This window comes from Vigna angularis, chromosome 11, assembly GCF_016808095.1.
Source record: "Vigna angularis cultivar LongXiaoDou No.4 chromosome 11, ASM1680809v1, whole genome shotgun sequence".
NCBI lineage: Eukaryota > Viridiplantae > Streptophyta > Magnoliopsida > Fabales > Fabaceae > Vigna > Vigna angularis.
In genome coordinates this window covers 19,360,156-19,382,736 of record NC_068980.1, presented here as the reverse complement: position 1 = coordinate 19,382,736, position 22,581 = coordinate 19,360,156, and the positions used below count along the sequence as shown (strand labels likewise).

The following is a 22,581-nucleotide window of genomic DNA, read 5'->3' as shown; positions in this document are numbered from 1 at the left end:
AACAACAAATATAAGGAAAAACAAGCAGTGAGCATCACCGGTCACCTCACATGTAGATATTCATTAATTCTCATCGATGCCTTGCTGGCCTCCTCAACAAACTCTCTGATTTACCCAAAAAAAAACAGAAACATAACTTCAATCATGACAGAAGCATTACAAAATACGATGTCCAAAGATTTCATCAGTCATTTACAATAGAAAAAACAACAATGTGCATTAATTAGAAACAGAAGCCAATTACTACAACCACTAATAATAATAATAACAAAAATTTACTCTATTTTATTAATTGGAGTTCACAACTTTTAGTGTAGGACTCTCATTCTCTATAACAGAGTTTCTCAATATATTTTGCTCTCTCTCTTTCAGAGGTGCATTAACAAATAAGTTTCTTTCTCAAACTATTATCCTTGTATAGTCAATTCTATTTGCCTGTCTCTTTTAATCTATCTTCCTTTATCTCCATCTTTGAATTCAATAATATTTTTTAAAGAAACTGACAATAGTTAAAAAAAACCTTATATCAGAGTTTCAATTGTTTATTGTAAATCTAAAATATAATTTAAATAACAAACATGTCTTATTTATAACGAATTATAAATGTTAAGTATCAACACTATCCTGACAGGGAAGAAGCTAAAATAATAATAATAATAATGGTAATGAGAAGAGAACCTGTCAGGGTGGGTATGCCTACACAATTCAGCAGAGTCAACAACAGAGCATACCTGCGAAATGAAGCATGCAAATTGCAATACATGCATACGATAGAGTAAAAGAGTGAATAAAACAAGTAAAGTACTTATTCTCAAGATAGTTGAATCAGGATACCAGGTGTGAAATGAAAAGCCTAGTTTTGAATCACAAAACCATACTGTGAATATTAAGATTCATGATCAATAATAAAAATAGCACACATATACATGCAAGAATGTGTTTGTATAAAACCAGAAATTCAACAAATAAAGAAAGCACAAACCCATGACCAATAACTTAAAAAACATAACTATATAGCATCACTCTAACAAAAAGAAACACGAGATGAAAAAAAGAAGCATGCATATTAACAAAACTCCATGCCTAACTGTTGGGATTTCTTGCGTAAAATTGCAGACCAGTGTACATAGCCTAAACAAAATAAAAAATAACAAACAGAGGAGTAGTTTTAAAATCCCATGACACCACTTAATCATCTAAACATGAGTTTTAAAAAAAGGCAATGTAAATTTTGAAAGCATCCAATTCATAGCACCAAGCTTCGAAATCTACAAAATTGGTGGGAGTTTATCAACCACCATGCTCGGTTATTCTCATTAGAATAACTTACAGTGTCAGAAATCTCATCCATTGCCCGCATTACTTCACCAGCGGGCTGTTTCTTGCAAATGTAACTGATGAGTTCTCCAGACCTAGCAATCCACAAAAATAAAAATCAACCATGTGGTTATGGCACCATTAATAGTAACAGTCATCATGAGCAAGTGCAACTGTTTAACACTTTGGTTGTTAACCAACAAAACAATTGTGCATTTATCATTACAACCAGATAGAAATGTGTGCAGCAATTGACCGTTACAGAAAATTATCAACAATTTCACAGACGTCAGTGCATAATGAGAGAAATTGTTTCAATACACTCGCTCTGTATCAAATCTAGGAAAGTTTTTTTTTTTTTATATTCACTTGTCATTTTCAAAAGTCAAGACACAGTTAATTACTCTTATGACAATTACATCCTTCCTCTTCACCTAATTTTTAACTAATTTACATACATAATAAAAAAATATTTCAATTCTTCGTTTGTACAACATAACCTTAAACAACAGATACAAAAGAACGGAGTGATCGTATATCAAATTTATAGCAGTAGCAATAGTAATTAAGTGTAGACTACTTTACCTTATATAGATTAAACAATGAAACAAATGCCCATTTATAAAGTACATACGCTCGACAATTAGGCGGTACAATGAATTATAACAATTTAACACAGTTACATGCATAATAAACTTATATCAAACCTGGCACAATACAAACGCTGAAACACACACATGCATAAGTATCAGTTTAAACAGTAGCAATACATTAATTGCGTGAGGAAGATAGATACCTTTGAATGGCTTCATCGACGAAGGATTGAAAGCCTTTTGCGGTCTTCAAATGAGGCAAGCCATAGAGACCGGTGGGAGCGGAAAACGCACGAGCAGTGACGGAGAGAGCATTCCGTTTTTTCGAATGGAAAATCAACGAACTGCCTCTGCTCACCACCCTCCACATCGCACCGTTCATGCTGCTTGCTCACTGAACTCGTTCAAAGCGCTGCGCACGCACCTGCTTAAATATGCCGACTGTAACCCACGCACTAAACCCAAAACATTTGACCCGAACCGAACCCGGACCCGGACCGAAAGTCTGCCAAACAAAAATAAACTAAAAGAATAAATTATAAATATTATCTTACTTAACATGGGATTGGATCCCATACTACTACCAAGTTGAAAATTCTGAGCACAAAATACGGTAACTACTCCATTTAATTTGGTTTATTCCTTTAACCTTCTGTTGTCATAATTAGTGATATGTTAATTATTTTTTATTAATTTTAAATTACTATATTAATAAAATTGATGATAATGAAATTTGAAATTATATATTTGAAAATAAAAATTTGTGCTATTATTTGTTTTCATCTTATCCACTTTGAAACTTTGATTTCCGTGATGGTTTTGTTTTTAAAAATTACTGGAGTATTTAAATTATCATCAAATTGACATATTTACTTAATCATCATTCATCAGAAGCATTATCTATTTTAAAGCATGAAATTTGGTTTTATTTTTAAAAGACATATTAGTAATCTCTATAAATTTCACACTTTGACTTCATTATGTTTTATCACACTAAATTGATTATTATTAGATATGATTATCTAAACCTATAGTAAGAAATGCTCTTTTGGTTCATAATTTTATCTATTATTTTAAGTATTTAGTTAAGTTTGGGTCATTCAATTAATATGGTGTAACGGTATATTGCAACTTTAAACTATACTGAAATTTATGTTCAATATAAACATAAAAATATGGCATAAAGAATAGAATTAGACATTAAATTATACAGGAATCTAGACTTAGAAGCAAAAAAAATTTTGCTATACTTTAAGAGAGAGATTTTTAAGATATATTTTCTTTTCATAGAGCAATATTTTATAGTAATTCATATTTGGTAATAAAATAACTATCACATTGAAAGAACAAAATCTCAGATAAAATTTAAACAAATAAAAATAATTCAATTTAATTTTTAAACTTAAGTACAACATCAAAGCTGAATTTTTCCCCTTCTACAAAAGTACTTTCAAGATCTTCAAAGCTTTGCTCAACTCTTAGGTCCTTGCTAACTGTCAAACGCTCCTGCAATTATTTTTTCAAGAAAATTTGGTATCAACAGATAAATAAAAAGGTTTGAAGTTCCTATCTAACAAAAAAGATATTAGAAAGAGAACAAGGTATATAGTTTACAAATTATAAATTTTAAAATCAAGGTGGTGTAAATTTGACATTGGTAGTTTTCATAAACCAAAAATTGTTTTGATGTTATACACTATGGCATCAACTCCTCCTTAATTAAAGAAAAAAGGAATTAAACCATGCAGAATATGTTTTGGCAAATTTCTAAGTAAGAACTTCTAAAAACACAAACAAGAAAAAAATTAAATAAGTTTTTTTCGTACGTTAAATTAACTCATCTACAAACTAAATAAAAATGTTAAAAAAATACAACTTTTACAAATTATTTATGTATAAACTAGTTTTGGTTTAAGAGGAAAATCATTTAATCGTTTTTTCTTTTCTTTTGGAGTGCGTAGGAAGAAACTTGTCCAAAGCTAACATAGTATAACAATAAGAAAATTGTGAATGTGTAAACACCTACATTATCAACTACAAAATTGAATCCATTAGAACTACTTAGATTACATGTATTGTTTTGGAGTTTTGGGGTTTTAGGATTTTGGGGTTTCAAGATTTCAGGGTTTAAAGTTTAGAGTTTCGAGGTTTCTGTGTTTCAGGGTTTCAAGGTTTTAGGATTGTAGGATTTCGGGGTTTCTAAGTTTCATAGTATAACGGTTTCAGGGTCTCAATGTCTCAAGATTTCAAGGTTTTGGGATTTTAGGGTTGTAAGGTTTCAGGGTTTCAGGATTTCAGAATCTCAAGTTTTCAAGATTATGTGGTTTCAGGGTTTTGAAGTTTCAAGGTTCTAGGGTTTAGGGGTTTCGAGGTTTCAGGGTTTCAGGGTCATAGGGTTTTAGCTTTTCAGGGTTTTAGGGTTTAAGGGATGCAGGGTTTCACGGTCTCAAGTTTTTAGGATTCCAAGGTTTCAGGGCTTCGGGGTTTCAAAGTTTCAAGGTTTCAGGGTTTAAGGGTTTTAGGGTTTCAAAATTTCAGGGTGTCGGGGTTTAGGGGTTTTCCAGGTTTCACGATTTCAATGTTTTAGGGTCTCAAGGTTTCACGGTATTAGGACTTCGAGGTTTTGGGGTTTAGGATTTAAGGGTTTGAAGGTTTCGGGCTTTCTCAGTTTCGGAGTTTATAGGTTTTAGAATTTCAAGATTTTAAGGTCTTAGTGTTTCGATTTTATGGCTTTTAGTGTTTCGGTGCTTCAAGGTTTCAAGGTTTTACGGTTTCGAGATTTTTGAATTTCAGGATTTCAAGATTTAAAGATTTCAAGGTTTCAATGTTTCGAGGTTCCAAGGTTTCGTGGTTTCATGGTTTAATGGTTTCTAGGGTTTTGGATTTTAGGGTTGTAGGGTTTGGATGGTTCAAGGGATCGAGGTTTAAGGGTTCAAGATTTCAAAATTACAAGGTCTCCAAGTGTCAAGGTTTCAATATTTCAAGGTTTCAGGGTTTAAGAGTTTCAAGGTTTAAGAGTTTCAGAATTTCTGGTTTCAGGATTTCAGGATTTCGGGTTTTTCAGGGTTTTAGTGTTTCAAGGTCTCAAGCTTTCAGGCTTTTATAGTTTCAGGGTTTCATGGTTTCAATGTTTCAGAGTTTCAGAATATCAAGATTTCAAGGTTTTAGAGCTTCAAGATTTCAAGGTTCCAAGATTTTAGGGTTTCAGAGTTTCACTAGCTGAAGCTTTCAGAATTTTGGAGTTTCTATGTTTCAGGGTTTCAAGGTTTTCAGATTTCATGGTTTCAAGGTTTCGGGATTTCACGGTTTCTGAATTTTAAGGTTTCAAGATTTCAAGATTTCATGGTTTTAGGGTTTCAAGGTATCAGGATTAAGGGTTTCAAGGTATCAGGATTAAGGGTTTCACGGTTTCAGTGTTTCAGGATATCAAGGTCTCAGAATCTCAAGGTTTCAAGTTTTAAGAGTTTCAGAGTATCAGGGTTATAGGGTTCAAAGTTTCAGAGTTTCAAGATTTGAAGGTTTCAAGGTTTGAAGGTTTCGGGGTTTCAAAGTTTTTGGGTTTTAGAGTCTTGAAGTTTCTGGATTTCAAGGTCTCAAGGTTTCGAAATTTCTTGGTTTCTGGGTTTTTGAGTTTCAAAAATTTTGGGGTTTCAGGGATTTAATGTTTCAGGATTTCAAGGTTTCAGAGTTTCAGGATTTTAGAATCCTAGATTTTAAGGATTCTAGGGTTTCAAGTATTTAGAATTTCGAGGGTTTCAAGGTTTTAGAGTTTTAGGGTTTCGAGGTTTCATGGTTTCAAGATTTCAATATTTCAGGTTTGTTGGGTTTCAGAGTTTATAGGTTTCAGGGTTTTAGGGTAATAGGGTCTTAGTGTTTGAAGGTTTCAAGGTTTCAACTTTTATGGCTTTTCGTGTTTCGGTGTTTCATGGTTTCAAGATTTCATCATTTTTGGGTTTCATGGTTTGAGTGTTTTAGTTTTTCAAGGTTTCAGAGTTTCAGGGTTTTAGGGTTTCAAACTTTAAGGGTTTCAGGGTTTCAAAGTTTCTGGGTTTCAGAGTCTCAGAGTTTTGAAGTTTCATGGTTTCATAGTTTTAGGGTTTCACAGTTTTAGGGTTTCAAAATTCCAGGGACTAAGGATTTAAGGATTTTGGGGTTTTAGAGATGCTGTGTTTTTTGGGATTTTGAAGTTTTAGAGTTTTGGGCTTTCAGGGTTTCAGGTTTCATGGTTCTAGAGCTTCAGAGTTTCAGGCTTTCAGGATTTCGGGTTCTAGGGTTTCGAAGTTTCAGTGTTTCAGGATTCTAGGTTTACAGGATTTTAGGTTTACAGGATTTTAGAATTTCAGGGTTTCGAAGATTCGGGGTTTAGTTGTTTCTGGGTTCAACGTTTCTCGGTTTTAGGGTTTAAGGGTTTGAAGGTTTTAGGGGTTTAGGGTTTCGATGGTCCAAGGTCTCGAGGATTATAGGTTTAAGGGTTTCAAGGCCTTAGGATTTCCGTTTTCCAAGGATTTTAGGGTTTAAGGGCTTCAATGTTTCAGAGTTTTAGGGTTTTGAGCTTTCACGGTTTCATGGTTTTGGGGTTTCAGGGTTTCAGTGTTTCAAGGTCTCAAGGTTTCAAGGTTATAGAGTTTCAGGGTTTCAATGTTTTAAGGTTTCAAATTTTTACGATTTCACGATTTTTAGGTTTCAAGGTCTGAAAGTTTGAGGGTTTTGGGTTTCGGGGTCTCCTGGTTTCGAACTGTCGTGGTTTCGTGGTTTCGGAGTTTCCTGGTTTCCAAGTTGCGGGGTTTCAGGATTTTATGGTTTCAAAATTTCGGGGTTTTAGGGTTTTAAGATCTCAAATTTTAAGGATTCTAGGGTTTCAGGGTTTCGGGTATTTAGGATTTCAAGGTTTCAGGGTTTTAGGTTTTCAGGATTTTAGGATTTTGGGGTTTCGAGGTTTTAGCTTTTCAGGGTTCAAAATTTTGAGATCTCAGGGTTTTTGGGTTCTGGAGTTTAGAAGTTTCAGGGTTTCAAAGTCATAGGATCTCAATGTTTGAAGGTTTCAAGTTTTATGGCTTTTAGTGTTTTAGTGTTTCATTGTTTTAGGGTTTCAAGATTTCGGGGTTTCATGGTTTGAGTGTTTCATTGTTTCAGGATTTCAGGGTTTTATGGTTACAGTGTTTCAGGGTTTAAGGGTTTAATGGTTTCGGGGTTAATGGTTTTGGGGTTAATGATTTCGGGGTTTCAGAGAGTCAAGGTCTCAAGGTTTTGGGGTTCCTGGATTTCAAGGTTTCGGGTTTCAGATTTCTAGGTTTAGGGGTTTCAGGGTTTCAGGGTTTCAAGGTTTAAGGGTTCTAAGGTTTCAGAGTCTCAAGGTCTTAGGGTCTCAGAGTTTTAAGGTTTCAGGGTTTCAAGCTTTTACAATCTCAAGGTTCAAGGGTTTCTTGGTTTCGGGGTTTCAGGCTTTTAGGGTTTCGGGTTTCAGAGTTCTAGGGTTTCAAGGTTGTGGGGTTCCAAGGTTTTGGGGTTCCAATGTTTTAGGATTTCAGGGTTTCAAAGTTTTAGGGTTTCGAAGATTCGAGGTTTCAGTGTTTCTGGGTTTCAAGGTTTTGAGGTTTTGAGGTTTTAGGGTTTCGGGGTTTCAGGGTTTTAGGGTTTCAGGGTTTTAAGGTTTCAGGGTTTTAGGATTTCATGGTTTTAAGATTTCAGGGTTTTAGGGTTTCACAGTTTTAGGGTTTCACAGTTCTAGGGTTTCAGGGTTTTGGGGTTTCAGTGGTCCAGAGTCTCGAGGGTTTAAGGGTTTTAGGGGTTATGGGTTTTAGGGATTATGGGTTTCAAGGTCTAAGGGTTTCAGTTTTTCAGGGTTTCAAGGTTTTGGGGTTTCAGGGTTTTAGAGTTTCAGGGTTTTAGGGTTTCGTTCGGGGTTTAAGGTTTTCAGGGTTTATAGGTTTCAGGATTTTAGGATTTAGTGTCTCTGGTTTTGAGTTTTTCAGGGTTTCAGGGTCTAAGGGTTTCAAGGTTTCGGGGTTTCAAGGTCTCAGGGTCTCAGGTTTTGAAGGTTTCAGGGTTTCAGTTTCAGGATTCCAGAGTTTCAAGATCTCAAAGTTTTAGGGTTTAGGGTTTGAGACAATGAATTATTAAATTTGCACAATCACAATCACTCCTAAACAAACTATTCCCTTGTATACATTGTCTCCTTTGGAAGAATGTGAACAAGTTTATTCGAAGTGGCTGAGGATTCCATAGATGGATCTTCCCACTAGCTATCATACTAAATTATACTTAATTTTCCCCTTTTGTATTTTAGTAGCTATATAATATCCTTGAAAGACAAAATTAAGAAAAACTAGATTTCACATATGACAAAATACCTTCTCTACATATTCAGCTACATATATAATATCCTTGAATGACAAAATTAAGAAAAACTTGATTTCACATATGACAAAATACCTTCTCTACATATTCAGCTACATATATAATATCCTTGAAAGACAAAATTAAGAAAAACTAGATTTCACATATGACAAAATACCTTCTCTACATATCCAGCTACAGTTGAGTTGATTATCTTCTTGATAACTTCCTTGAAAACTTTGGAAGGTCCAAGCACCTCTAATAAAATGTGTTTTGGTATCTGTTAAACAGAAAACATAATACAACCATACATTGAATTGATATCCTTTATATCAAAGACTTCAGCATTTCAATTTGCATATATGTAGTTGAACTAAATTTGCATACATGTATGATCCTTTACACGATGCTACCGGATAATAAATAATCACAGGAGCAAACTTTTCACCCTTTGAGCAATCACAATGAGAGAATAAAATAATAACATCCATTAAAAATATAATAGGAATACACTAATAACAAATAATCTCAAAAATATTGTGGTTAATGATGTAAATTGTCTTGTCTTTGTGTAGAGAATATATGTGACGATTTTAATTGTTCTTTTAATATATCAAAATTTAACTTTCTCTACTTTGCTTAGTGATTGTTTCTGAACCTCCCATGATCGTATTTTGACATGAGAGCAGATGACTATATTGTTATAGAGGTTCTAGAAGACTCTAGTGGTACAGAGGTTCGGAAAGGAAAGCTTAGGAATGTCCTTGAACCATTTATACTTTGATGTTTGTAAATATAATAAAATATATTTTGGGGATGTTACAACTTCAGAAAAAAAAAAAGACATAATATAAGTCTCATTTGTTTCAACCTATCTATATACAGACCTAGAGTGGCACTATATATACCTCTAGTGGTAAAGGAGACAGGAAAAACTAGAGTATTTATGAGTATCAAAAAATTACATGACAAAAGATTGTGAATAAGATAGATATCAGAAACTTACATCTGGTGTTTTCCCTGGTAGTCATCAAGTTGTTAGTGCAGCAGTTGGCCATAAAAAAAGCACAGGAAAATGTCAATTTATTGAAATAGAAGTTACATACAAAGTACTCTCATATCTCAGTACAAATAAATACTCTACCTCCTTTTACTCTTCGAAATCCTGGGATTGGTTGTGCAGCTGCAACCATTCTCTTAAAAACATCATCAAATATCCTTTGAGTTTTGTTTCCAGACACCTCTACGCTTATCTGGACAGAAAAGTTAAAGGAGGGTTCAAATTTTATAAGAAAATCTCAACCATGAGTGTTCCAAACATTTTGAAAAGAAATCAACAGAAAAATTATACATGCTCCATCTTTGTCAAAACACTTAGCTCCAAATGAAAACATATTTATGTTTCAGAAAATTCAAGATACTGTCAACATTTATTGTTGATGTATATACCATATGTACACAACTAAACTATAATTTTACCACAACTGTATTCTCTGTGCAAGTAGAGCCAATAAAGCTGTTCAACTCACTTATGTATTCCAGTTCTAGAAGTTTTCTCTCATATCATTAAGGATTAAATATGTTTTTAGTCCCTTAACTATTAAGTGATTTTATTTTTCGTCCCTCTTTCAAACTTTGGTACACTTTGATCCTTCACCTTAAGGAAACTATAATTTTTCGTTCTCCAGAATTAACGACATTAAAATTAAGGTGAGATGACTAACGGCGATGTGACATGTCAGTTTTTTTTTTGACAGAGTAACCTTTTGCCACGTTTTTCACGTTGTGCCACGTTTCTGAGATTGAAAGTGTCCTCCATTCACCACCCTCTTCTCCTCCTCTCCTCCACTACCGTGACCTTCCCTTTCAACTTCGTTCTCGCGCAAGCCGCCACCACCAACGCAAGCCGCCTCCAACCGTGATAGAACTAATACAACAATCCTAAATCGCGCTCCAGAGAAGAAACCCATCCAACAATTCACAGCACCAATTTAAAAATATAATTTATATATTAAAAATTGTATTTATCGTAATGTACAGTGGTTCTTAAAATCTGGAGATGTTAAATAGATGACGTCAGAAATTGATTGGAGGATTTACCAAAAGGGGAAAACATTGTCTGAACCTGCATAAACAAGGCAACCCGGTTAGGGTTCAAGGATTGAAGTGACCGGAATTTGAAGCATAAAACTGGTGATTCACGTGTTTCAGATTTATGAAGTATTGGACTTGTTAGTGACAGTAACAATTGAATAATCAGCAATGGCGAAAGTAGTGATCGGAGAAGAAACCCGACTCAAATTGGCGGAGGATCGCCTCAGCCAATCCGCACTTCCATCGGAGGCACATTCTCCAATGCCATCTTTGTCACACTCTCACTCTCCCAAATATCTATCTAACTAACTACCACCTCCGATTTTACTTTCAGGTGGGTCTTCTAATCGGCAAGTTCAGCTCCGCTTTGGGTCGCGCCTTCATCTTTGATTTGGTTCCCACCCCACTTCTACCACAATCACTCAGTATTTCGACGCACTCAAGGTGTTGGTTTCAACCCTTTCTTTTATCTTCCTAAAATGAAGCATTCAAGGTAAGCACTGTGTTGGTAGGTATTGGAGTGAGAGAGGACAATCGAAGACTAACGTGAGATGAATCAGGCCCAACAGCTTGGCATCGTGTACCCAGCAGGAACGACCCACTAGACAGTGCTGCTGGAGGGCGTGGAGGGCGAGGGGCAGAAACAGGAAGCTTCTGGATCGCCGTAGAGGACGAAGTTAGGTTCAACTTGGAAAATGAAACAATCAACATGGCACGACAGCTGACATCAAACTTGGCCTTGCCGTTTGCCACATCAACTAAAACTTAACGCCATCCATTTTTAAGGACTAATACTAAGAGTTTCAAAACTACGAGAACTAAAAATCATCAAAGTTTTGAGTAGGGACTAAAACCAAAATCGTGTGATACTTAAGGAACGAAAAACATATTTAACCCTTCATTTAATCCATCCTCCGGCATTTTTGGTTAAGCATGTTTTCAACATCACAAGATAAACCCAGCCAGTTTATTGTTCTCTCAACTTTCAAAAAAAGGCACCTATCTTTTTCACCAGACACCAATCAACAGTTTTCATTTCAATTCTGAAAATGCTACTTTCATTGACATTATCCTATTTTACACTACTACTGCAAACTGTTTTTATCTGCTGATGACCTCCTATTCCTCCAATATGAAATTATTACTTACTACTGGGTTAGGATCAGGATGATATCATTCTGCCCCCCTCTAGTTTCTACAAGCGTTCCTGCTGACTGACCCTTCTGCTTTAGTGCCTCTACCTACCCACTTTGAATCTATTCCAATCCTATAATGCAATAGCTCCCAGCAAAGGTATTGATTTGATCCATAATACCACCCCATCATCATTTTCTGAGCTATCATTGTGTATCTCCTCCATGTTACACCTTTGCCTCTCCTTTTTTTCTATTCTCTATGGATGTTTTCACTTTTTTTTTATTATTTCAATTAAATATTTTGTGATACCTTTAGTTCTCTGGTATCATCCTTCTCGGCAACAGAGACAGAGAAGTCCTCAAACTGATTGGAAGAAATTTCGGCACCTACAAAAATGAAATCAAATTCCTAGACAAATTACTTATTTATAAACCATGATTTATGATTGAAATAATCATGCAGCCAGAAAAGAAAAAACAGAACCTGATAATACACCAGCAGCTGGAAGGCATTTAATATCTTGCCTGTAAAAAGCAGATGATGTTTTGAAATCAATTTGAGTCATTTAAATAAATTCAGTCAAAAAATCATAAGGACAACTGCTAGAAAACTAGCAGCACTGAGGCAATAGACAATAACAACTACCGAAGCCTTATCCCACTGGGTAAGGTCAGCCACAAGAATTGCATGACACCATTGAACATGGTTAAAGACCAAATTTTCAGGAACATTATTCATTATGAGACCCTTTTCAACTATTCACCAAGACTGGACCATAATCGTTGAACAAATTCTACACCAAACTCTATCAAGTAAACAGAGCAACAGATACTATAATTAAGGAAAAATGTCATGATGCCCCCAAGCTTTGCAGTGTAATCATCATTTAAGGAATTTAAATGCTTGTTGTATAATAAAGTATAGACTCAAATAACCTATGCAATTTGAAATATAATTCAGAAAGCAGAAGTGCCTTTTTAAAATATTTCTTGCACCAACTTTGAGTTTCCATGAAAGACCAAAATGTTCATAATTCAGGATAGGCACAATATACTGGCCTACTCTCTGCTTGCACCTGATCACCTGAAAACAAAAATTTGTGTTACCAAAGAACACGCAACAAACTACCATTACTGACTTAGCTTCTTTCAAAAAGAAAAAAACAAGACAAAGGGAAAAAACCAAAAAAATCAAATGAAAATGGGAAATGGATTAACCTGTGGAGTGAGATTTAAGATGAAAGTTTGAGATGCGGCATGCATTCTTTCTTTCAATTGAGACCACAGTACTCTGATTAGAATCCAGTCTTTTTCTTTGTCCAAGTGGGAAGCCTCTTACATACGACAACCACTCCCAAAAGAGAGAGTGTGCCGGAAAGAATAATAAATATGCCCCACAGTTCTTGGAACCTGTAAGATTTATTTTCCCTCTCTAAGGATAAAAAATGCACACAGTAAGAATAAAATGTCAGGTAATCATACTGATACTGCTCCTACAAAATCATCCATTAAAAAATCTGACAACTCTATATTCACATAATGATCCCTTTTAAAACATCAGGAAACCTGAAACCTGATGGAACCGTTATCTTCTACTTGAAACATCAAAATAAACTAAACGAAAAAAAAATGTTTATAGTCCCCATACATTTTGTCAAACAAAGTCATAGTTTTTGTACTTTCAAATGATGAATTAGTTTTTAAAACTTCAAAAAAAATACGTTAATTTAGTCTTTTCTTCAACTTTGTGACAATCAAGATTTACAACAAAATCTTAAGTGTAAGCATGAAATATGACTAAAGTCTCTTATTTTCAAAAGCCGGAGGACTAATTAATCAATTCAAAAGTACACGAACCAAACCCATGTTTAACAAAGGAAGCATACATAAGATTACATAAGGAAGCATTAACTATTGCTAGATTATCTTTTGAACACACTTCTCTTCTTGTTGGGTAAAATTTTTTCAGAATTCTCACTAATAAAAAGTGAACCCAAATGATGATTTAGTGAAGCCCGTAAAAAGTTTAACCAAACAACAACAATTGTTGAAACAATGTCTTGTCTCTCTTCCTTAAAACATAATTTAAATCTCAATACAGAGTATGCAAAGATAAAATCCATGAACAGAACCCATGATAGTTCTTTGTTTGTTCTTTGAAACCAAATTGAAATTTCACACCGACGTGTTGTAACAGTGAAACCCATTAACATAGTTTCGGTTTCATTAAATGTGAAAGACAGAAGTTATCACCTGCGAAGGGTTGCGAGACTCTGCTGATGCAGCTGTAGCACTGCCTTATCTCTGTTTAGCTTAGTTCCAATTTTAAAAACTTTTTTTATGACTTAACTGCAGAAAGAAAGAAAACGTATTTTTGTTAGAATAGTTTTCTTTAAAAAAAAAATATTATATCTTTAGAATTTTTTATTAAAACACTTTAAATATTTTTTTAATATACTCGTTATATAATTAATTTTAATTTATATTACATAATATATACAGCATAAACAGATAATTTTAATTTATATTATACAATACTAGCATAAATACACGCGTATAATTTTTTTATGATAATAAAAAAATATAATGAAATAATTAAATATTATAATAACTATTAAAATAAAAATAATAGTAAAATTAATATTGAAATAAATAAGAATTTAAGAGATTAAAATGTGTATGAAAACGGTTAAAAAGTTGTTATTACTAATAGTTAGGTGAATATTTTATAAATAATAAAATAGATAAAATTGGTTGTATTTATAAGAGTAGTGTGTAAAACAAAATAATGGTGACAACAATTTTGATTAATAGTTATAGAACTGGCCTAATAAATGTGTCCGCATTTGTGCTCACTGTCCACACTTTTTTCACTAAATCTAATGTATTTTAAACTTGTCTTATTATATTTAAAAGGTGTTTACTTTTTAAAAAAAACTGAGTGAATATTTAATAATTAAACATATTGATAAAAATATCGTTCAGCATTGTTACTTCACATTAATACCTAGTTTAAGCATTAGCTATTTTAAATAAATAATATATATATATATATATAATTATAATTATTAAGTATGAACTCTATTCATTATTTTGAAAGGCAAAAAAAGTTAAACTCTGCATTTAAACAGGACAATATTTAAATAATAGCATTCGATTTGAACGTGAAAACTAGTTTGAATATGAAATTACAATTTTAAAGCATTCAATTGTCATATACAAATACAAATATTATACATTATAATCATATCACAGTAAAACTTATAATAAATTAATATTTCAAATTAGATAAAAATAGAGAGAAACTGGTTGTTTAACAATCATGGACTTAAAGGTGGTGAAAATTAATGGGAAATGAGAATAAGTTAATAACTATAGTTTGAAGAAAAACAAATGCAAGAACACTACAAGGTCAAATTTAAATAGAATCTCTACTTACTTCAGTTTTGTCTCCATTTTTTTTCCTCTCTATCAGTGTAACTCTCTGATGTATGGAAGTTGAAAAATAATTAAAGGCTAAACACATAAAAAGAAAAATGAGTACACTCCTTATGTAGTGATAGGCAAAATGAGTGTGTAGAGATTATTAACAAAGAGATGATGAAGAAGCATTCTTAGAAGGATTTTTAACTTATTGGCAGCCATAAATCATGGCTTAGCATACGAACAATTCAAGTAAATGAACCTCAAAGGTAAAAAAGATGATACTTCCTCATAATTCTACACCTACCTAACAACTTTCACATTGTGAGACCAGTCACTTTTTTATACAGTAAGTTTGTTATAATTTTATAATTCTGAACACTGGTGAAATAAAAAAGATATTGTCCTTAATTATTTGAAAGTTTATTAGCATGTTTTAAGGAGAAAATGTTTCAATTCATTGTTTCACTCCCCTTCTCTCTCCTACACCTTTCACTCGGTTCATCTTTTCTTCCCACTCATCAGAGAACACACATGGTGTGACGGTTTACTAACCTAACCTAAGTGGGTTGTTTTCTAAAACCACATTCCTGGCTTACACACACATCCTTTATCTGATGACTACAACCTGCAATCGAATGTTAACCATATATATAAAATAATAGTCTATAGGAAGTGTTCAGCTAAACCTTTTTTTGCAAATTACAGCATCCACCAGTTGACTGAATTTCTCAAATATTGAGTAAAATACCCTTATGATTTGTTTGAGGGGCAAGATTTAATTGCACCCAATTTGATTTGCATATGGGGTTAAATGTATGGATGAATAAAAAAGCTACAAGGAATCAATAACAATAATAATATCCCACTAGGAGAGTATGCTACATGAAGTCATTGTCCCTAATTCCCAAGGAAGATTTCAACTTGTTGGCAAGATGTGGCAGAGTCTCGATACTCTCCTGGATTGCTTTGTCAGCACAGGAAAGCAAATCATGCTTAGCTTCAGTACGCTGGAGCTTAGCTGCCTCATACTTATCTTGGCACACCATCAGAGATCTATTCAACCTTTCCTGCACCATGTTGAAAACACTGTCAGGCCAAAGAGAAAGGTACTATATGTCAAAATGCTTTCAGGAAATAGAACATGGTTCGGATATCAGATAATGAATTCATATAAACAATTCGGAGCAACGACTAGCACAGCAGATAACCTAATCGGGTGTGTGGATAACACCAGAATCCATTCTACCGCACAAAAATCACAGTAATACCATGAAAAAGTAGAAGCAAATATTTTTTGCACTACCTTTACCATGAAAGAACAATCGATTATTTGTCATCATGAAGATACTCAATAACACTATAAGCAGCTTGAATTCACAACTAGTTAAGGATAAAGCCTACATGTTGATGCAATGGACAATTTTGAAATGAAATAAGGATAAGAGAGTCCTTATTCAATAAAAAAATGTGTAAATGCCACTGGCAGGAAGTCTTGTCTTTCCTATGCATATGGCCCAAGATCTTGAGGCTATCATTCTCCAATTTCATAAGACATTCCTTAACAATTTTATACATACTAAGGAAGTTTAAATAATAAATTACAGATAATAAAACCCACATACATAGAGTAAGATAACAAAAATATGGGGTAGCTCACCTGAAACCTTCCCATCTCAGCATCAAATGTCTGTTGAGCATTATTAAGAGGTATGTTGCAATTTTCAACACAATTGCTTATCTCCTCCTGCCTTTTGCTTCTATCAAAGCACTCGTGCGCACATTTAAAATAGGCTTTCTACAACAATTCAACCAAACAATGAACTACATGGAATTGAAAGTATGCTTTATCACAGAAACCAATTACCACATACACCGATTGTCTGCAAAACTATATCAATCTGGTAGAAAGAAAAATATAGGACTCAAGGTACAAAAAGTCAAATTCTCTGTTACCAAAAATCCATGTCAATTAATATTTTGCATTTATGACTCATTAGACCAGAAGAATATCATGGCATAATAATTTGAACTAAAACCAGAAATGAAGATACAATGTGAAACAAAAACCAGCTAATAATACAATTTGTGTTATCAAGACATAAAAGCTTTTTCAAATCTTCTGATGAAATATTCAGTAATGCCATCAAATAGTAAAAATAAATACTGAATTACTTGTTACAGAAAAGGAACAGAAAGAACCTGAAGACTAAAATTGACATGGTCTTGCACAGGGGCGAGATTAGTTTGAGCAGCCACATTTACTTCTTCAAGCTTTTGCCTCATTCTCTGGGAAGCAAGTTGCTCTTCGTGTGCTGCAAAGGGATCCATCTGCTATTCACTGTCAACAATGAGGTCAGCACCCTTAGTTTGGGGATGACAAACTACTAAATTTGGTTTGATTTGCATTTTAAAAGGGATGTCTACCATAGGTAAACAGAAATTCCTAAAGCTAGGCTTCGTAATACGGAATGTAGAATCATGTCATACACCACAGTTTTGCACAAAGTAAAGACATACTCCGATAAACTTCTCTGTAAGCTCTTCTACAATAAGAAAAATAATTAAATTAAAAACAAAAAGAAAAACTTTTTTCTTCTTATTTTCTCTAAAAGTCCAATTCTGTTTTGTCCTATTTTCTCGTAATGATATTATCCAACTGTGTATACTCTAAGAAAAGAAACAGTATTTTAAGACCTACAAATATAGTTACACGAATCTCAAACGTCCCTGTAATGTCTTCTTGTGCATTTACTTTTTTCCAATCACCTAGTCAGTAACAACATGCAATTATAGAAAAAAAAACACAAAGCATGATTGCAAGAACATGGTCTCACTTTCAGCAAACAAGGTTTCAGTAAATGATCGGACGAGGAAGAAAAACGAGAGAGGATGAAAAAATTAGGGGCAAGGAAGAAATCAACAAATCCAGCATCACAGACCATGGATATAATTGAAGCTCTTGCAATCATCAAAAAGATTAAAAAAAAATGAAATGGAGAAAAAAAAATGGTTTTAGTGTAATGAAGAAGAGAATAGAAGAACGAAACAGGGAGCGATGATAGTCACCTGAAAACGTGGATGGCGTTGGTTGTTGCAAATGCTTGAAATCAATGTTATTTATTTATTTTGGCGAAATCTCTGAATCTATCTATGGTGACTATCGAAACTGTTTTACAATTCCATTTGAAAGGGTTTAGGGCTATTAAGGGTTTATGGTTCTTTAGGGTTTATCCTCACGAAAATACCCTTAAAATATAACAAAAAATAATAGTAAAATTATTAAATAATAGTAAATTATGAAATTAATGATAAAATATAATGCAATATTTAATTAAATTTATTTATATTAATAAAGATAATTTAACCATTTTATAAATATATTTTTCTATTTTTAAAATTTATTATATTAATAAAATGCTTACAATTTTTTTTATTTCTAGTTACCTTTTAGTCTATTCCCCTTCCTTTAAAACATCTCCATTAAAGTAATAACGGGAAATGTAAACTTTTGTATTTCTTTTTTCCAAATAGGACATGGGACTTTTTTGCTTTAATTTTAAAAATTTATTAAAATTATTTTTGTCTTTGGTGAAGTAAAATTTATGAAAAGAAACACATTATTTTAGTATAAATTGCACCGAATTTTATAATATTAATAATTTTATATAGGGTTAAATATGTTTTTAGTTCCTAAACTATCAAGCGAATTTGGTTTTAGTCTCTCTTTCAAAGTAAGATACATTTTAGTCCTCCTCTTAAGGAAACCTTAATTTTTGGTCCTCCAAAACTAACAGCGTTAAAAATAAGTTGATGTGGCTAACGTTGGCCACGTGTGTTCACAGTTTTCCTTCCTAACTTTTGCCACATGTGTGTGATTGACGCTTGTTGCCGCCGCGGGGAAGCCACCGGAGTTTCCCTTCCTTTCTCAATCTCTGCAACGCTCATCAAGAATGATAGAGGCACCATCACGGTCCACTCCAACCAGATTCACCGAGGGTGGCATATGGAGCCATCGGGGGTGTCGCCAATGTCAGCGTCTCCTTGGTTTCCAAAACCTAATCCTCTTGCTCCACTCCAACCGCTGCATCTCCTCCTCCTCGAACCTAATCCTCTTGTTCCTTTCCTCAATTTCCTTGGTTTCCAAAACTCCAATCTTCCTCTCCAAATTCCTAATCCTAACCTCACCCTATGCCTTCACCTTTTTTAAAGACGTCACTCAACCAACGACTCTTCTCCCCTAAATTCTTCCTCAATTCAGAAGCATCCGCCCTCGCCTCCTCCGCCGCAGCCATCTCCGATATCAAATCGTGTTGTAGCCTCGCCACATTCGTCTCCAGGTCTGTTGCCCTCGTCGCGATAACCTCGGCCGCCTTTGCCGCGTCGCGCGACTGCGCCATCTCTCGCTGCATCTCCTCGATCTTCTTGATATTCGTCGCGCCGTCTCTTCGCAAAATGTCGAGCTCTACCGTCAGCTTCTTGATCTCCTCCTTCCTCGTGGCGTTCTCGTTCACCAATTCATCGTGTTCGCGTTGCAACACTTCGATCTTCGTCGTCGATTCCTCACCGTATTGATCATCTACGCCACCGTTGGCAACACCGTCATCCGCCATGACTGATTCTGCAAAACAAAGAAAAATAACATGCGGTTAGTTCATCAACTAAGAAAGCAGTAATCAAAATCGTTCACCAATTCATCGCCAGGCTGAATGGCGCCTCTGGTGAGTTCCCCTCCTTCCTACGCCACCACGGCAGCTTCTGTCTCCGCCACTAACATCATCTTTGTCAAGATCGACGATCATCCCAAACTTGTCCCTACTCCTCCCCAAAACACAACCATTTTGCCCAATGCCCCTGTTCCCAAAGATGTTGTCTTCGCCAATTACTTCTGCACCTATTTTGGATTTAATAGGTTTTGGAGGATCAGTTGATGCTGCAGCAATTTTGGATTTTGTTGATTTGGGTCATGATTTGATTTTTGCTGCTGATAAGGAAGGGAATCCAAAACGAAATTAAGAAGAAATTTTCTAAGTTTCTAGGTTTGATTTGGGGTTTTTTTTGGTTGCTGTGTTTTCTGATTTGAGGATCTGGGTTTTCTGGGTTTTGAACTGCTGCGTTTTCTTGGAGGATGATGGCGGCATCGCGATGATGAAGGGAGAGTGGTGGCGGAGAGATTGAACTCGTAATGGCACTGCTCGCGTTGGGTTGTGGCGTGATGAGGTTGCTCGTGTGATGAGGTTGCTCCCGTGATGAGCACTAGTGCAAAAACAACGTATTACGTCGTTTATTTTTTGCTTTTAACGACAAATTCGAGATCGACGTCATAACGGGTGATGTAACTTTTATGTCAAAGATTACGAAGTGACGTTAATAAGACATTTCACGTCGATTATATTGATATTTGACGTAAACCTAACGTCGACATTGTGCAATGACGTCAGGTTACGTCCGTTAGCAAAGAGATTGACGTTCAATATTTGAATAAATATTTATATTTATAGTAAGATTTTTCGTCTAATGTAGTAGGGAATGGACGTAAACTTAACGTCCATGCGGCTGATAAAGGACGTAATGTTTACGTCGAAGTTCAGGGAAGACGTCAATTTTTGAGTAATATTTGAATAAATATTTATATTTAAAGGAATATTTGACGTCAAGTATAAGGGGATGGACGTAAGGTTAATGTCGAAGTTTTCTATATATGACGTTATTGTCGATGTTTGAACGTCAAATGGTGTATACTCGACGCTACCTTCAGTGTTTTTTTTTATTTGATTCGGTTTAGCTCATTCAACCAAACCTGAAATACAGAAACCAGTTTTCCAATTCATATATATTCACAGAATTAATTAATTTAAACCATGCTATCATCAATTCATCAATTCCAATTAAATAGTAAAACTAAAAGACACTGATGCTAACATCAAAACTTTAAAGAACCCAGTTTTTCATTTATCTATTCACAATATTCATCTATTCACAATAATCTATTAACATTTTAAAAACTGCACAAGTAAGCAAATGCTACTATCATGAAAGGAAAAACCTAAAGCTATATAGCTATTTAAAATGTTTATTCAAATATCGTGCCCAATCCTCTCTTATCGTCGTTATTACTGAAGTGGACAATGGAGAGGTAGTGTTGAACCGCTGCATAATCAAGGAAACTTTACTATATTATATTCATATTGATGTCAAAAGTTTATTGATATTTCTAAATTTTCAAATGTAAATTTTTACCTCAGTCCATTCTCCTCTGATTTCTGCTCGGATGATTGCCTTCATCCATGACATGATATAGTAGCCACATGCCCAGGAATCATTCTGCTTATTACACTAAACATGTGAAAGAACTTAGTCAAATGTAATGGTTTAAATTTGACTACGAAAATTAAAGTTAAAGATAAACGAATTCCAACCTTAGGATATATAATATCAAGTTGTTGTCCTCTGGTCCTAGACACAACTCTAAATAATTTTGAAACATTAGAAACATAAGTTAATATATTAATATCATAATGAATTAATAAGAATGAATGTAATACTTACGTTTGTATCAAGGACTTCAACTCCGCTTTAATCTTCTTATGAAGAGAACAAAACCATACAACTTGTGCTTTTTTTGAAATGATCACCATGAGTTGCCAATGGCCCCTGTCATGTACCAACAACTAGTGAGTTAGTTTATCGATTAAAATTTGATAAAAGTTGACAATATTGGGAAACACATACGCATCAATGTATGGCGCGATATATATTTCTCTGTTAGACTCAGTCATCCATGTTTGAATATATGATTTTCTGGAATCTAATGTGTTTCCAGATGGTTGAATGGTCTAAGGTTCAAGAAAGCCATAAACTGACGCCCGACTTGATTCAACTACGACGGTGTCCATGTACCTGTAAGACTAAAGTTAAGTATATTTATTAAAAATTAATAATACTAATATATAAATTGGAAAATAACAAATAAAAAACTTACATGTACCATAGTTGTATGCATGAAATGTTGAGCATTTTTTCTCTACCAATGATCTCATATGCATCATCGAAATTAATATACAATGGAACATGGCACTCGAGGCCAAATGTTCTTAACTCTCACAGCATCTCTACCGGTTCTTTTCTCAACTTATTTAATCTGGAGGTCAATATGGATATAGCATCATGGTCTTCTGATTCCTCAGGAGCCTCGTTCACAGGTTGAGCAATTGGTTGTTTCTCAGGACGGTAGACCTGCAACTCACATTTACAAAAGTTAGGAATCGTTTAATTATAACTTGAAGATTTAAGATAATAAAAAGAAGAATATAATACCGCTGGTGGGCCAAAATATGGCATGATCATAGCCTTAGGCCAAGCTATAAATGTGCCTAAGGCCTCTCCCACGAATTGGATTTCAGATGTAGGCACTGGCACTCGAGCCTGGGGGTCTCTTGGATCATCAATCATTACCCGCGCGTGAGTGGGCAATAAAGGAGCACCATGAATGGTCTGGCCTCCTGCAATCTTTCGTCCCACGGCCACTACGCGCGGAGGATCCTCATCAACCAAAAACGCATACTGAATATTGTAATCAGTACGATCTACAGTAGAGCATGAGCCTTTGGTGCTCACACGAGGTGCAGTAGGATCATCTGTAGGGGCCTCCTCCTGTTGTGACTGTTGTTCTTGTTGTTGTT

General features: G+C 34.5%; 4 protein-coding genes across 16 annotated transcripts in view; all 4 read right to left on the bottom strand.

The window, feature by feature from the left end:
- The window catches only part of LOC108334127 (mitochondrial intermediate peptidase, mitochondrial), a 34,571-nt gene extending 32,246 nt beyond the window's left edge, over nt 1-2,325 (bottom strand). For 3 of the 13 annotated variants that reach the window (XM_052870564.1, XM_052870566.1, XM_017569784.2), the window contains exons 1-4: nt 2,114-2,323; nt 1,331-1,412; nt 679-731; nt 51-105 (exon numbers count right to left, since the gene is read on the bottom strand). In XM_052870564.1, the coding sequence (XP_052726524.1) occupies nt 51-105; nt 679-731; nt 1,331-1,412; nt 2,114-2,292 (369 nt within the window). In that variant the 5' untranslated portion in view covers nt 2,293-2,323. Of the gene's footprint in view, nt 1-38; nt 106-678; nt 732-1,330; nt 1,415-2,113 lie in introns of those variants that run through there. The other 10 variants (XM_017569783.2, XM_052870565.1, XM_052870569.1 and 7 more) reach the window with 8 other exon arrangements.
- Nucleotides 2,326-3,168: 843 nt separating this feature from the next.
- Nucleotides 3,169-13,862, bottom strand: LOC108333297 (uncharacterized). The gene is made up of 9 exons (XM_017568702.2): nt 13,730-13,862; nt 12,695-12,908; nt 12,451-12,560; nt 11,961-12,001; nt 11,787-11,863; nt 9,391-9,499; nt 9,253-9,266; nt 8,425-8,526; nt 3,169-3,416 (listed from the first exon to the last, which is right to left on the bottom strand). The coding sequence occupies exons 2-9, from the start codon at nt 12,737-12,739 to the stop codon at nt 3,300-3,302; spliced, it is 615 nt and encodes a 204-aa protein (XP_017424191.1). The 5' UTR covers nt 12,740-12,908; nt 13,730-13,862; the 3' UTR covers nt 3,169-3,299.
- A 1,678-nt stretch (nt 13,863-15,540) lies between these two features.
- LOC108333513 (uncharacterized) lies at nt 15,541-18,111 on the bottom strand. The gene is made up of 4 exons (XM_017568979.2): nt 17,969-18,111; nt 17,102-17,240; nt 16,560-16,697; nt 15,541-15,969 (listed from the first exon to the last, which is right to left on the bottom strand). Exons 2-4 carry the CDS (start codon nt 17,228-17,230, stop codon nt 15,781-15,783), a joined length of 456 nt encoding a protein of 151 aa, XP_017424468.1. The 5' UTR covers nt 17,231-17,240; nt 17,969-18,111; the 3' UTR covers nt 15,541-15,780.
- Nucleotides 18,112-19,083: 972 nt separating this feature from the next.
- Nucleotides 19,084-19,512, bottom strand: LOC108332663 (peroxisomal and mitochondrial division factor 2-like). The gene has a single exon (XM_017567980.1). The coding sequence runs from the start codon at nt 19,510-19,512 to the stop codon at nt 19,084-19,086; it is 429 nt and encodes a 142-aa protein (XP_017423469.1).
- Between the last annotated feature and the right edge of the window lie 3,069 nt (nt 19,513-22,581).